Below are 17,185 nucleotides of genomic sequence, written 5' to 3' on the forward strand. Positions count from 1 at the left end.
TCGTTTCAATTCTTCGAGAATCCCCAAAATATTCCACAACTTACTTCCATATCGTACAAAATACTTATTTACCAAACGATACAGGTAACGAACCAACGACACTCCGTTGGGGTTCGAATTTCGTTGGTAAAAACACGTTCGTTTCTCGTTTCAATTCTTCGAGAATCCCCAAAATATTCCACAACTTACCTCCATATCGTAAAAAATACTTATTTACCAAACGATACAGGTAACGAACCAACGACACTCCTTTCAAGGGTTCGAATTTCGTTCGTCTACTACCTTGATCAAAAAGTTTTAGGACTGTCCCCCGTGTGTCGCTGTCAATCACCCGATTGTTTCTTTTTTTTTTTGTTAGGTTACCATATCTGTCATTAACACTTCCTTCCAATTTCAGCATCATAGCTTGATATTTGTAAAAGTTACGTTGTACTGAGCACATCTCCTTTGTTCGTGTCTTCGATTTTGAAAATGGCATCATTTGAGCATCAACGAGTTTGCATTAAATTTTGTGTAAAAAACGGATTTAACGGTCCGCAGACCTTGGATATGTTGGAGAAGTGTTTCGGCAACGATACTCTTTCGAGATCAAATGTTTTTCGATGGCACGAACGCTTCAGAAGTGGTCGTGAGTCGGTCGAGGATGACAAACGCAGTGGCAGGCCGACAACGTCGAAAACCGATGAAAACATCGATAAAATTCAAGAAATGTTGTCCGAAAACCGCAAATTGACCATCAGAGAGCTGGCAGAGGACTTGAACATTGCTTATGGATCCGTTCAAGACGTTTTGGTTAGTGAATTCGTCAAAAAAGGCCAGATTTGTGGGCAAACAACTCGTGGATTTTGCACCACGATAACGCACCGGCGCACAATGCGATCCTTATCCGCGAGTTTTTGACGAAAAACAACACGAACACTATCCAGCAGCCTTCAAATTCACCAGATCTGGCTCCCTGCGACTTTTTTCTGTTCAACCGAATTAAAAAACCGCTTCGCGGAACGCGTTACAGTACCCGAGAGGAGGTCATGACAAAATCGAAGACGGCTCTGATGGACATACCGAAAATTGAGTACCAGCGGTGTTTCGAGGATTGGATCAAGCGCTGGCGCAAGTGCATTGCAGTCAATGGGGACTACTTTGAAGGGGACCATATCGATTTGGACGAATAAATTTGTATTTTTGATTTTATGAATAAAGTCCTAAAACTTTTTGATCAAGGTAGTATTAACGTCGCCGTATCTCGCGGCCAAAGGACGCTAAATCCCAGAATCTCTCGTAATCTCTCGTAGGTTTCAAGACGCGTTACATCACGTGTTTGCGCAAACATCCAGCAGCGTTTAACCGACGGTTCCAAATACAGTTCCAAGTCGAAACGATTACAAAACGTTCCGAAGACGTTCGGTCGGTCTCGGCGTGGTTGTTCGTTGAATTCAAATATCAACATACCGAATTGTAACTCTGTCGTAATCACGCGACCGTCGATCGACGATGGCGTATTTGTCAGTCGTTTCGTCACTCGGCGTCCGCGACAGGACCGGTTTCGTCCTGGGCGAAAGAAAACGAACACAAGCGTCCTGGTTGAGCCGCCACGGCGTTAAATTATCGAAAGCTATCCTTTTGCCCCGATGCAAGTTGAACTCGCTGCACCGTCATGCGGACAACGAGCGTTTCGCAAGCGGTCGTCGATTACGATTTTCGATACGAGTTTCCGCGCGTACGGCTCCGATTCGTCGAACGAAAACACGGCCGTGCGTATCGATTTCTTCGGAATGAAACACTCGAGGACGAAATGAGCATTTCGTTGTCCCTTGTTCCGCGAAGATCCGAAATCAATCTTCAATTAGAAAATAGATCTCGAGAGCTAACGCGTGGACACATCGGGACATCGTCGTACGGTGTTTTCGTTCGTATATCGGAGTCACGAAACGAACCAACGGAAGAGATTGTCTCGATAAGTGCGCAACGGTGCGAACATTGAGAATAAATTGTCGTGGTTTTCGATGTATCATTTTTACCCAACTTCCTTGTGGAGTTTAAACGATCGTTACGTGGATCGTAAGAAAACGGTGCGCGTGAAATGCTCTACTTGCATTTTTGTTTTCTTTTGTATTTTTGCCTTTTTATTTTCCGTGTTGTAGATCTATCTTCTTTGTTATTTTAATTATCCTCATTTTGTTCGTCCCTCGTGACTCTGTACCATTGCAGGTCGTCGAGATAATAGCGGTCGAGGCTCGTTATTTGCATCGCTCTCTACATTTTCTTCTTGCGCGGTGAGCTGTGTCATCGATCATCGAAATGACGTTATTATTTCAAAAAGGTTACGGTTGGTAACCCTATTCCCGGGGTTCGCGCTCCATCGATCGTTTCTTCGATCGTTGTTCCGGTAGCTGAACTTATCATTATTTCAAAAAGGATACGTTCGACTTCGATAAGGGAAAAGAATGTACGTTCTCTGGTCTCAAATAAGGGGGTACTGTCGGTAACCCTGTTCCCGTGATTCGCGTTCGATCGATCCTTCCTTCGATCGTTCTAGCTACTATTATTATTTCAAAAAGGATACATTGTACCTCGATAAGTGAAAGGATAGTCGTTGCTCCGGAGCTTCGAAAAAGTGGATATCTTCTTACGGCTACTCTGTTCTCGAGACTATGGGGTTTCGTCGATCGTTCCTTCGATCGTTTCGTCGATCGTTTCAAAGACTGTAACATTATTGCTTGAAAAAGGATACGTTCGATTTCGACGAGGTAAGGGGAAATGCATCGTTCCATCGGCTCGGAATTATTATTTCGAAAAGGATACATTTCACTTCGGAAGGAATGCGTCGTTCCAAAGACTGTAACATTATTGCTTGAAAAAGGATACGTTCGATTTCGACGAGGTAAGGGGAAATGCATCGTTCCATCGGCTCGGAATTATTATTTCGAAAAGGATACATTTCACTTCGGAAGGAATGCGTCGTTCCATCGCCTCGAAATGATTATTGCATTGAAAAGGATGTAATCGACTTCTTAGAGAATACGTCGTTCCATCGTTTCGAAAATGGAAGCACGGATCGGTAAGTTCGTCTCGCGAGGCTCGTACATTGTCGATCGTTTTCTCGATCGTTTTCTCGATCGTTTCAGCGGCCATCGTCGGTTTCCAAACGGCGATGCACCGCGAAGGTCGCGCAGCCATCGTCTTCCCGGTGACGAGGATGCATCTGGCGATCGATTGCAATATCGGTGCATTCGACTCGTCGAGCGAAAAATCTCGTCGGTCCGTCGTCGACCGATTCCGAAATGTCAATGGAAGGCGTTTACCGACGAGAGGGGAACGAAGAAAGGATTTCGCGGGAATCGAGGAAGAGAAAGGACAAAGAGGGAGCCACGCGAACTGGCAGAGGTACCATTCGACGTTGCGAAATACAACCACGGTCGTGGTTGGCTGACTTTCGATGAAATTCAATCGGCGAAAAACGACCGCGCCGCCGCTCTTGTTTGTACGCGCGGGCGGTAATTCTCGAAAGCATGGAAACTGGATTTCTTGCCAGCAACCCCCGCCGCCCCCGTGTCCGTGAACCGCGGGAAAAAATACCGCCGCGAAACCGAGGACCGTTTATAATGGAAACGCATTGTGTACATTGGACGGACGAATGCATACGATCGCGATTAAAAAAAAAAGAAAAATTCACCGACGAGATACGCGGGCTTCCCTCTAATTGAAAGTTTTTCGTTTATTTCGTTGGAACGTTGCGGTGGATACCACAGAGGGTGAAGAGTGGTTTTATAAATGGTACTCGAGAAAATGAGAAAGTAATTATCGAATGTTTAGGGTTACGTATCGGACAAAATTTCGAGTAACGAATAATTTACCTCGTGGCAATAGCGACGGGTGTACGGGGACTTTGAACGAATGGATTAAACTGTTTTGAAAATGGCACTCGTAAATGCGAGGAGGAGTAATTATCGAGTTTATCGAAATTTTTGCGAGTGGAATTTGATAAAATATCAAATGTCTCGTCTCGTGGCGATGATAGTGGCTATGTACGGACTTTGAGCGAAAGAATTTGAAATATTTACAAAATAACAGTCGAGGAGTAAGTCTGCTCTGAAAATTTTAAACGTATATCGTAAACCGTTGAAGAATATATCACGGTACGTAGCGATTAATTTGTCACGTAGCAATGGTGAACGTCACGCGTGTAATTTAGCGAAAACGTAGTATTCGGTATTTTAGAAACGTACGGTATTCGCGAAACGGGACTAAAACTGCTCGTGAAACATCGGTTCTTGAATCAAGCTTCTCGGTACAATTTGCAATTTTCTACTCCAGTAACGCGGACAAGACTTGCTTGCACGCCTTTATGCGTCGAATGCTGCGCACCGGTATCGACGACTGTGTATTTATAACGCTGTGACGCGATTGTATAACAAGGAATTGTGCGATGCAATTGTAAAAGCAAAAATACACGAAAAAGTTTACGCAATTGGCGATAATGCACCTTCTGTTCAACATTTTTGGCGAGTAAAGACAAGTCACTCGCGTTACCGAAATGGAAAATCGTGCATTATGAATATGTATTACTTTTGAATTCGCGCCAATTCATATTTTTATCCCATTTTCTAACAGATATTATACGAACAATATTTAACGTACGTAAATTCGGGACGATACAGTAACTGCGATAATTAATACGTTATTCTGGATTCGTTTTTTTTTTCATCGGTGTATAATTTCTCGATTCTAATGTAAAAAGCTTCATTAACGACATTTCAAACTTGACGAGTATTGTACTTAAAAAAGAAAGAAAAATAAAGAACATTCTAAACTCGAATCGTTCGCTCTGACGATCAACGCGTTAAATATATCGCGCGAACACTTTCTCGCTGTTAATTCCATAACTTTGTGGTACGAACACAGAACACGAGTGAATTATTTAATGATCTCCCTGCTAGAAGATTCATGCAGCCACGATCGAGAAAGCGCGCAGCACAGATTTCCCAGATTCGGTCTCTCACCGCCCCAATATTCCCATGGGTGCTGCCTCGATTACGAGTCTGTACACACCTCGAGTTATTGACCCGAGTATATCACACCGATCATAAGTATCCGGCCAAGCTGACCAAGAGGGTTGGGCGTTTCCAGCCTTCTCTGGCCGTGTAATGGGTGGCGAGGAAATTTGGCAGCTTGCTTCCACGAGGGTCTAATTTTATATACCACCTCGAGTTTAGCGTATCGGTAAACATCGTCGAGAATAGCCCAGATAAAAATTCTATAAAAATTCTCCAATTAAAATCTCCGTATAATTCTCCTAAGGTACAGGTACTCGCTTTGAAAGCTGCCTTTCTCCCTGCCCGTAAAAAATTCGACGTTAAAGTCCTGTTGATTCACATTCTCGAAGAAAAATATTTTCTCATACGACAATTCTTTCATCGTACAGATATTTGCTTTGCAAACTGTCGTTCCCCTGCCCTATCTCGAAATTCGACCTCACGCCCTTCCCGATTTAAATTCTAAAACAAATATAGTTTCTTATATAATAGAATTTAATTATATTTTACTTATGGGCACAAATTTTTAGTATTTACATAAAAAATGTGCAAAAGTAGCTAGTTGTAGATAGACACTACACGAGAGAGACTAATTTCGTTACATAATTCTCTCATCGTGTAGATACTTGCATCGCAAACTATCATTCTCCTATTGTATCTCAAAATTCAACGTCACGCCCTCCTCCATCCAAATTTTCTATACAACATAATTATACTTTAGTTTCGAACACAAATTTTTAGTATACACATAAAAAAAAAAATACAAAAATAGCTAGTCGTAGATAGACACTACACGAAAGAGACCAGGTTCGTTACATAATTCTCTCATCGTGTAGATACTCGCATCGCAAACTATCATTCCCCTATTGTATCTCAAAATTCAACGTCACGATCTTCCCGATCTAAATTCCCGAACAAAAATAGTTTTCTACGCGATATAAATTAATTACATTTAAATCGTACAGTTCGTACAGTTTGCACGAACACAAACTTTTAGTATACACATAAAAAAATATACAAAAGTTGTCGTGGGTAGACACCACACGAGAGAGACTACGTCTGTAACATAATTCTCTTATCGTGCAGATACTCTCAAGCTGTCGTTTCCCCATTATATCTCAAAATTCAGCGTCGCGATCTTCCCGATCTAAATTCTCGAACAAAAATAGTTTTCTACGCGATATAAATTAATTACATTTAAATCGTACAGTTCGTACAGTTTGCACGAACACGAACTTTTAATATACACATAAAAAAAAATGCAAAAGTAGCTAGTCGTAGATAGACACCGCACCAGAGAGACTACTTTCGTTACATAATTCTCTCATCGTGCAGATACTCTCAAGCTGTCGTTCCCCACCGTATCTGAAAATTCGAGGTCACGCCCTTTCCGATACAAATTCTCGAACACACCCCCACCCTGTGGTAACCCACGTCTACGTGTACAAATAATTCTCGCGCTCTCCGCGAAGACACAGTGTTTCGCGGATGGTTCGCCCCGGGTCTCGTAGATTTTCATCATCGAGACGGGGCTTGCGGGGGTATCAGGATGGAACGTCGAAAAGTTTCCGTAAGCGGGTTTCGTCCCGGACCATTTGCCGTTTCGACGTCCGGTACGCGCAACCGGATGCTGCACAACGCTCACCGCCATCCCCTCGATGCTCGAAACGAGGTTTCTCGCTGCGGCCGACCTTCGTTGCACATGCGTCCGCCATAACCCGCTTTCGCGGGCCTTAATCATACGGTCCAGCGGCCGACACGAGCAAAAGAGATTTATTTTCGCGTCGACGGTGGGACGGTGCACGGCTCGTTATTTTCGCGCGACGCATGTGCAACTGGCAAAATATTATTCGGAAACGCGTCGAGGTGTGTCATTACCGAGCCTCCGGGGGTTGCTCGTATCCTCGATCGGTAGCACCGTCGAGGATCGATTCGATCTTTCCGGGCGCGTCGATCTTTGCCCGATAAAGAACACCGGTGAATCACGTACTACTCGGTATATTTTCTTTTTTTTGAAAAAAATTCTTTTTCTTTTCGAAATTTAATTTTTCGACACACGCGCGACCGATCGCTGCACGAAGGTCGAAAGGTGAACGTTCTCGATCGTCGAGCGCGCACCAGTTTGTTAATTAATTAAGAGCGCGCGATGAAACCCGTGACACACGTGGGAAATCTTGGCGCGGCTGCAGCTACTACCGGATGCATAGAATTTTTCATCGGGTGCAGCGAAATCTTTTTAATTTTCGGTGGAAATATCACGGACCGTAAACGGGGAAGGCCCCCGAGGTCACCGTACCGGATTTCACCCGAGCGGGGAATGAAAAATCGACGCGGTTGCTTTCGAGACACCGGAAACGATTCTTTGGGAATATTTTTCTTTGTATACGCGGCGGTAGCTCCGCGACGATCGAACCGCGATGAAAATACGAACAATAGAATTGCATCGACGTTTCGATCGAATGGGAGTTATTACGTACCAGCTTCCGTTTTCTATATTTTGTGTTCTCCTTTTATTATTCCCGTACGTCGAATCCCTCGTAGAATAGAAAACATTCGTAGAAAGTTTACGCGTTGATCCTCCGCGCTTCGATCGGTTGAATCGGTTACACGCGTGTTTCACGGTAACGCAACTTCCCCAACGATAGACAGTTACAAAGTAATTCCACCGAGGAATTATTTCGTTAAACATCGACGCGAGAATATTTCCCTCCGTACCAGCCGCGAAAGCATGTACGTAATTCTATGTCATTTCTGATCCAAAGTTTCGCCGGTTAATACCGATTGTACAAGGACTACCGGTTAGATTTATGGCTCCCGTGTATCGAAGTACCTAAACACGCCGCTCCTACGGGTACAAGCACCGTTGACGACCAGCGGTTGCGACTCGTCGAGTTCTTGCCTCTTAACGATCGACCAGAATCGTTTATAACCTTATAGACGCATAGTTAAGCAGCGTCTTTGCCTCGATGCGCTTTCTACGATCGTTTAAGATCGGTTCAACCGTTTTCGCAACACTCGCGGAGATTATGGGTTGTCACCTGCGCCTAGGGTCTGCATCGACGAATGTCCCCCATCTTTGGAGGCTGTACGATACCGTGTTTAAAAGTCATAGAGAGAACTGGAATTAGCTATAATTGCATCGTTCACGATCGAAACGAAGCATCGGGCTGTCCGGAGTCGATCGTCTGGCAGAACATCAAAGACACGTTGTACGATCGAGCTCTTCCGATAACCGTGACAAAGAAGTACTTTATCGGAAGGTACGAAAATAATGAAAGTCCGGGTATGAAATCGACGAAGACACGGACCACCGCACGAACGGATGCAGCAGCAGCGAGCAGCGCCCTTCTCCAATTTTTTCATTAACCAGTTGACCTATCGAATACCGCGGTTCGTGGATCAGCGATCCGTGATCCGTGACACGAGCACGAGTACCCTAAATGAGTAACCATAGTACACGGATCGATGTTACTTCATCCCCGTACTACCGTGTGCGAAATCCTTTGTACTCTCTGATCCATAGTTTCTCAAAGTGTGCTCACGAAACAACAAAGATACTAACTGCACTACGATCACCGGAACTGTTATTATTGTCGGTTATTATTGATATCTTTGTTACGCGTACGTTACAATATTTGTATCGTTTCGTTTTCCAAAATGGAGAATAGATATAATGTAACGAAACGTTTGTACGCTCTAAAAAAATCGTTTCGTTTTCACAAAAAAAAAAAAAAAATGACTTTCCGAATAACCCAATAACACGTTTACAACGTTATTTAGTTGCTTCGTATTTACCTCTCCCTCGTAGCTTTTTCGAGACATTGATTTTCGAAACGTCATTTCCAGGAATTTCCATGGATAAAAATTTCGAACGTTATCTCGAACGAGCGTGTTAATTGACGGTGCGATATCGTTTGAGAAACTCGTCGAGGAGTATCGTGGCGTTTGCTCACGATTTCGATATATGCTCGTTTTGGGAGCGCCGTGGTGTTCGTAAGAAACGGCAATCCTGCGCGCACTGGTAACGGCAACCCTGCACACCCTGTAAGGGGAGAGACTTTCTACGTTTTCTAACTTTACCGATTTCGGTGGTTGGATCGAATACGGTTCCCAGAGTCATCGCTGCCCTCCCGGAGTGCGTTTCGAAACCGGGTTTTACGTAATTTTTTTCTCCCATTTTCGATGAAAAAAATCACACTAAACTGTACATAATTATATCTTTAAGCTAACTATTGTAATAATATTTCTTTTAAAATATTATGCACCCCGAACGATTCTATAAAACCGTACACGATATTCTGTAACTTCCTATTAAGGAAAGGTAGAATTCCAATTAAGGAGATAGAAGTAACGAGAAATAATATACAACCTGGACAACACCTACTGTAAATTATTCCAATTTATTTTCAACGAAAACGATGTACGATATTTTCCGTACTCTTTATCAAGTAGCTAAAAACAAGAAGAAAGAATACAGAACCTAGACACACCTACTGTAAATGGTTCCAATTTATTCTCGACAAAAGCGATCAATCGTGCTCATAGACCGATCCTGTGTAACGATGCGCGATACGCCGTAATTTCTTATCAAAGAGGTAAACTTAACAAGGAGTAATAACGAAACAACGATTGTCGATGAATGGACCCGACTGTCTCCCCGTACGGTTGTTAATCTCAATGGTACGGTTTAGATCGATCGTTTCGTCGATGCACGAAAAATAGACTTTTGTTCACGAGCGGGGATCATTCGACGTGCACACACCATCGACGTGTATTATCCACATAGCTGTTTCATCGCGACGAGGCGGTCCGTCTTGTTCGAAACTGTCCGCGTATAGTGAACGCGTGCCAACAATCTCGCTTGTCTGCAATTAAATCTGCTCGGCTTTATCGACACTACTGCTGCGCGTATGTAGACGCCGCGAACTATAGGAAATTGGGGACAATCGCGATAACCCTGACCTCCTTCGACGGCCAGTTTTTTTCACGAAGGTCTGGGTTAGCCCGTGGCGGAACCGATATCGAGACTTTTTAGGCTTTCACGACTCGGTTTATTCGAGTTAATTATGTCTGGAGGCCTCCGGATGCGAGGCGTGACGTTTTGGAAAAATTCAAGCCACGTTCGGTTCGGTCGGTGTTCGCGGCTGACATTGGATGATCATCCGATCGTCGACTCTTAATGGGGCGCGAAAGTTCTTTAAGCCACTCTCCTACGTATGCAACGCGCGATCCACGATCGAGGAAAAGACATTTTCTCCGTTTCGTACCAAGAACGCGAACCTACTCGCGAACAGACACGAAAAGGTTTCTCGTGGTAGCGTTTCCTTCGATTTTCTACAAATTGTTTTCCGCGAACGGTAGCCACGCATTCTTTCGAGACACTGTTAAGGCGCTTGAGATAGGTCAACTTTGACACGTTGACTTTCATGTCATGCATATATGTATGACATCAATGTTGCGGTTACTGCTGCGTCATTTTTTAAGGCATGCGCATTTAAATACGAATAACGCGATGTAGACGTTCAACGCGTGTTTGAAAGTGTGTAGCGGTGAAACTTTTCAGCGAATCGACGATGATAATGGTATCGCTTGGAACGTCTCGCGAAAAGATTTACCAACGATACACAGGGAAACCAACGTTTCTTTCTCGTTAGTTCGACCCGAAACTCGATCTATCGAATTTGTATCTCCGATACCTGGTGAGAAATTTTCTAATCGATCGACCAGGACACCGCGCGAAAAGATTTACCAACGATACACAGGAAAACCAACGTTTCTTTCTCGTTAGTTTTTCCTTCGACCCGAAACTCGATCTATCGAATTTGTATCTCCGATACTTGGTGAGAAATGTTCTAATCGATCGACTAGGACACCGCGCGACACGTTTTACGAACGGGACTCTGGTCTTTGGGACAACTTTCGGATTCGTTGTTCGTATGACTCGAGAATTTCGGAATAAAAACTAACCTCGCATGTAGATCGACTAACTGTGAACGTATCGTTCGTACGCGAGAACGTGCCTTAAACCCACCTTCTTCTTAACTCTGATGCGTTTCTCGGGTCTCCATCGACCCGTCGCGCTCTCAAAATATAGTTTCTACAATTAGAACCATTCCGATAGATACTCGAGTATTTCGTTACTCCTCTAATCACATCTCAAACTTGGAAACACAAGTTTTCGTACAATCGGGACACTCTTCACCCAAAAATATATACATAGACTTTATTTAATCTGCACTATCGGTTCCACGAGCCCGTGATGTTTATTATACAAAGATGAGTTCGTCACCAAGGCGAACTACGATACATTTGCTTTCTACGACTGATGAATCTTACGAATCCGAGCGAATAGACCACAAACCTTCCTGAATCGAACAAAGACAAAATATCAATAGAAACGAAATATCGAAGATATTTAAATTTAATTACACCCATCACCGGTAAATTCCAATAGTAATAAATGTCAATAGTAGTAATGCAATAGTAGTAAATTCCAATAGTAATCTCGTCTCGTCTCGAACTTGAAAATAAAAATTTGGGTACACTCTTTGCCCAAAGTTTTTTCTAACGATCGACGAGCAATCGGATTCGAGTGAAACGTCAGCTCGATTTTCGTAGCGAATCGCGACCGATAAGGATCGAAAAATTTCGAACCGTCGATAGTCTCGAGCCGCGGGATTAGCGCGCCATTGGACGATCGTAATCGACAAATATACCAGCCTCGATTACGCGCGATACACGTTAATTCTGCAAACTCCACGGCCGCTACGTTCGCGCTCGATGCTCGCTCCAATTTCGCAACGTTTATCGGGACCAATTTCGCGGCCGGCGAATAAATGCATTCGCACGCGCGCTCGGTGCAAGGCTGAGCGAACGAGCGAACCAGCGAGCGAGCGAGCGAGCGAGCACGAGGATTATCTAGCGCGCCGATAACCACCGGCCAGAGCGAGCCTTTGTTATCCAACGAAATTATGGTCGAGCGAGACGCCGGCAAACAGCGTCCGGTGGAGTTAAATTACGTCGGTCTCTGGTGTAATTCGACACGGTGCTTCTAATCACCGTTGTTTGGGCGTAATTTGACGCGTCGCGCTCGAAAAATTTTAATCGCGTTCGGTGTACGCGCAAATCGAACGCATTGTAATTTCAACGTATTCCGTTTTAGGTTATGTCGGGTCGGGTGCGATGCGCGCGCACCACGGAACGACCGACTCTCCCCTCTCCCTAAAGGTCGCGATCTAACGCCCGTGCTTTTAGATCGTGCTGCCCCGAATGAAGGAAAAAAAGAAAGAAAAGAAATTTCTTTCTGCTCGAAACGTTTTTTCCTCGATACGCGGTTTTTTTTTAAAAAGTTCGAATCGTCGTACAATTGCACGGAAATCGTGACGCTTTTGTTGGGAAACGAAGCTTCAATTCCGATCGATTTCTTTCTCTCGTGAAATGTACGTGAAATTCCCCGAGAAGGTCATATTTTCGATTTCGTTCGCCAAATTTGTAGTAAACAAATTATATCGACAATGTACTAGTTTTTTTCTTTTTTGGAGCGATTGGAATTATCTTTCATCGAGGAATGAATATTAAAGTGCAATCCGTCGATAAAATATATTCGTGCAACGAAGAATAAGATACGTCTGGATGAATCTAGTATTACCGTGCTCGAGTCTTGAAATTTCAACTCGATCCTATTCCGAGAGGCTATGCGGAGAATTCCTTGCATCAAATTTGTCTCTAATTAATAGCAAACGTGGAAATGCCGTAGATTTCCATTCCTCGTTCCAGTTATCTCGTAGTTCCAACCGTACAAGGGAGACCAGGTTGTACGACGTTGATCGCGTTGTTGCAAAATTAACAATCTCTTCCGCCATTTTTTCCAATATCAACATAGAACTATGTCCAAACGTTACCGATATACTTCTTCGAACGCCAAGGATCGAATTCTTGTCGATTGAAAATACTGTTCAATTTAATCGAACAGTACCACTGGAATCGCGAAAAGATTTGAAACCTTGGAATCCACATCGATAAACGATCTCTGGTTTTCTATCCAGCAATGAAAATTAAATCTACGCCAAGAGCGATCTATGATTGAACGTTAACCTGGAAACGAGACCCTCTGAATAAAATATCAACTTGGGAAGGATTACACCGCTATCATCACCGGTTCAAAATAACGTTCAACGTTATCGCGCTTCTGGAATTTCACGAGACTAGTTTCCTCCGGGACGTAAAACCTAGTATCGTAACCGACGGAACAATCGTATCGTTTTCGATGGAATAATGGTGTTAGATCGGTGCCAATAGCGATCCAGAATTGAACGGTAACGCGGAAAGCGAGATCCCCCCCTGTATGAAACGTTAACTCGAGACGGAATTGCGCCATGATCTTTGTCGGTTCGAAATATAATAACGTTCGACTCGATTCGGTCGTCTTGCTAGAATCGCGAGAAAACAGTAACACTCGGAGGCGTAGAATCCATTACGGCGAAGCGTAGAATCATCGTATCGGTTTCGATCGAATAATAGAATTAAATGGGCCGCCAGGAGCGATCTAGGCGAACGGGAAGAAGCGCGATCCATTGAATAAAATGTTAACTCGGGAAGGATTACATCCTACTTACGGATCCTACTTAAAGGCTCAGACGTATAGATAAACAGATAGATAGATGAACAGACGGGGATACATATACGCGTACGGGTCCATATATCCGGCGGGGGGCTAGGTAGCCGCGGCTCTAGATACACGAGAATAGGTATATACTCGGCGGGTCGTGTCACGTACACGGCAGGCACGCTACAAGCTGTTTCGTAATTTAATGCGACCTTATTAGCGGGATGAAGGCGCATAGAGAGTAAACCGACGGTTGTTCTGATTCCAGCAACTCTCCTTTCCATCCACGCAATCCAGCCATGGATCGGCAGGCTTCACGTTCAGCCTTTCCGGCAACCAGGACATCGAGGGTCCTCAGGGTGGCTTCGAATGCATCCAGCAGACCGGCCCCAAGTGAGTTACCCCTTTTTCACCTTTGTCTTTCAGCGCCTACCACCGCGTGCTAGATGTTATCGTAACGAATCCTCGAGCACGGGTTTCTTTCCCTCTGTTTACCGTGCGACGGATTCAAAGTAAACTCGTGACTGGGAGACATTTCAGACGACGCTACCACGTCGCTTTACTCTACCAAATCGGTTAATCGAGAAATTATTCTCCATTCGGATTTTCGCGTATCCGATTCGATCAATTTTTATCCGTTTTTTTTTATTTTCGAACAAACCCTCGGAGGAATTTTTATACACCTCCACTGGGGCAATTGGTTATTTTTCGGGTAGATCGAAGATATTAAATGTAATATTTACGCGACGAAGTTATAATTTAAAGAATTTTGTTAATTCGCGATCGAGGAAGAAGTAAATTGGAGGTTAGATGGATTTCAACGAGGTGTAGTTATTTTACAAGTTATGGGTAAAGAATTTTGTTAATTCGCGATCGAGGAAAAAGTAAATTGGAGGTTAGATGGATTTCAACGAGGTGTAGTTCTTTTACAAGTTATGGGTAAAGAATTTTGTTAATTCGCGATCGAGGAAAAAGTAAATTGAAGATCAGATGGATTTCAACGGGATGTCCTTATTTTACAAGTTATGGGTAAAGAATTTTGTTAATTCGCGATCGAGGAAAAAGTAAATTGAAGATCAGATGGATTTCAACGGGGTGTCCTTATTTTACAAGTTATGGGTAAAGAATTTTATTAATTCGCGATCGAGGGAAAAGTAAATTGGAGGTTAGATGTATTTCAACGAGGTGTCGTTCTTTTACAAGTTATGGGTAAAGAATTTTGTTAATTCGCGATCGAGGGAAAAGTAAATTGGAGGTTAGATGTATTTCAACGAGGTGTAGTTATTTTACAAAGTTATGGGTAAAGAATTTTGTTAATTCGTGATCGAGGAAAAAGTAAATTGAAGATCAGATGAATTTCAACGAGGTGTAGTTATTTTACAAAGAATAGATTAGAAGAAACGAATACGAAAGAACAAGATACGCGACCGATATCGATACTTTCTTAAAGGTATGCGTTAAATATGAACTACTCGGTTGCGTGTACGAGTTGGAACGAAACGCAATCGCCCTCGACTTTCGTTTAGCGAGCGCCATCTATCGAAACAAACGAGAAGTGTTTCTGTTCGAGTCAGTACAAGAACATGGAAGAATATAAGTTTATTTCAAATATTCAACGTCTACAATTTCCATTCAGCACTCTCGTCGCTCTTACGTTTATCGAAACAAATTTTCAAAACCGAGTACACAATACGAAAGTATTGGGTTGTTCGAAAAGTCATTTCGTTTTCCAAAATGGAGAATATACGGTTTAATAAAATGTTTATACGCTCTAAAAAAATCGTGTTTCATTTTCACCAAAAAAAAAAGAAAAACGAAATGACTTTAACCTAATATTTTAGCAACCGTGCTATTTTCAATGCCGATTAAAAAAATTCCAGTGTATTAATTTCACTTAATCTTTCTTACTCGTGACTTTTTTCAACCCGTCTTGGTAATAAATTTTTGTACATTTAAAACTATCGTAACGGATCTTGTATTTCTTTAGATTCTTTCGTTGCGTTTTAAAATTCAAAATACGCGGTACATTTGGGATATTTTTATCAAAAAATAGTCGATCGAAAAAACGCTTTGGGATTATGTGAATTTCCCGGTGAGAATTCTCCGGCAGATAAATTCCTCGTGTTTGATCGAATATACGGTGTTCGCTTATAAATTAATTTCACGACGAATCGCGTAACTCTACAAAGACTTACCGTGGCAAAGATTACTCAGGATTCGTGAATCTTTAGCTCTTTATCTCTCACGGATTCAGCGAGCTTTTTCGTTCATCTTTTATGTACAACCCTACGTGTCGATCGTTTTCGTTTCCTTTCAAATATAAGCTCGACGAACAAAAGTGAACAATTGTATCGATAAAAGAAAAGAACGATCCATCATCACCGGTGGTACGCGAAGTGTTAATAGTAAAATTGGCAGCTGACCCGAACGTCGAGCTACCGATTAATGGAAAAAGAGACTGTTAACCCCACGGTGGGGGTTATTGGATTTTCAAGACGCGCTCGAGTCGGCGCAGAAACGGTGAACCGAGGGCGATCGGTTCCAGCGACTTGGCGGATTCTTTATCGTCGTAATTTTTTCCCTGTCCAGGAGTCTGGAGAGCCTTGGCGCATTGCCGTGCAAAATGCGGATACAAGCGAACGACGATGTGTACGAGACAACCAGGCATCGAATGGCCGTCGCCGAGGAGAATAACAAGAACAAATGGTAAGTCACCCTTTCGAGGAGGCGGTCGTCGAACGGTCGGTTCGGCTCCATCGATCCTACGACTGGAGGCCGATTTTTCTTCCACGCGGTCGTTACCAGGAGCACACTTTTACGCTCGTATCGTCCACGTTCCACGCTCGACAATTTCGATCGCATTCCGTGTCATACTCGTGCGCAAATTCCACCTTCGTAAACAAGTCGAGGCTTCTCTCTCGTGCCATTTATTGACCTACCGTTTACCGCGATATCGCGGTCGGACGCCATCCTCTGATAATTAAATGTCAATGTTTGCGGTGATAGTCGGTGGAATCGTGCGGAACGCGAGGTCGAAGTCCGGAATTCTAGAAATCAACGTTACGATTTAGACGAAACTGTTCCCGACGCGAAGGAATTTCAAAAAGATACACACCGACCGTTTATCGTGGAATCACGCGCGTAACCTTGACTCCGATCTATCATTTCGATTCGATGTTATTTAAAATATCGTCGCGCGAAATGGATACAATTTTTCACTGTCGCCAATTTTCTTTCACAGTTGTACGAAATATCGAGTGGAAGTAACAGCTAAAATCGCGCGGTAGATATTTTTAATTAAATTTCCAACCGATAATGCGGCAACATCGTTGCAAGATTTCTAGGTGGACGTCGGTCTGAATGTTATTAATCTCGAACAAAATTGTTGTTCGTCTCTGGGCAATGTCACTTTCCGAATATAAATTCAACGAATCGAAGATAAACCATTCGTCGGTTAGAACGAAAATTAAAATTCGAATTACATTCAATCGTCGAATAGTTGGGAATTATGCAAATAAAATGTTACTTACCCTCCCTTACCCTTCTA

General features: G+C 43.2%; 2 protein-coding genes across 2 annotated transcripts in view; both read left to right on the forward strand.

The window, feature by feature from the left end:
* Su(tpl) (Suppressor of Triplolethal) overlaps positions 1–17,185 on the forward strand; it is a 252,523-nt gene that overhangs the window by 210,812 nt on the left and 24,526 nt on the right. Inside the window, exons 3-4 of the mRNA XM_076323465.1 lie at positions 13,907–14,031; positions 16,228–16,344. Coding sequence (XP_076179580.1) covers positions 13,907–14,031; positions 16,228–16,344 — 242 coding nt within the window. The remainder of the gene's footprint in view (positions 1–13,906; positions 14,032–16,227; positions 16,345–17,185) is intronic.
* On the forward strand, positions 2,532–5,325 carry LOC143152878 (uncharacterized). The gene is made up of 2 exons (XM_076323467.1): positions 2,532–3,058; positions 3,126–5,325. Exons 1-2 carry the CDS (start codon positions 3,043–3,045, stop codon positions 3,428–3,430), a joined length of 321 nt encoding a protein of 106 aa, XP_076179582.1. The 5' UTR covers positions 2,532–3,042; the 3' UTR covers positions 3,431–5,325.

This window comes from Ptiloglossa arizonensis, chromosome 11 (assembly GCF_051014685.1).
Source record: "Ptiloglossa arizonensis isolate GNS036 chromosome 11, iyPtiAriz1_principal, whole genome shotgun sequence".
In the NCBI taxonomy this organism is placed as follows: Eukaryota; Metazoa; Arthropoda; class Insecta; order Hymenoptera; family Colletidae; genus Ptiloglossa; species Ptiloglossa arizonensis.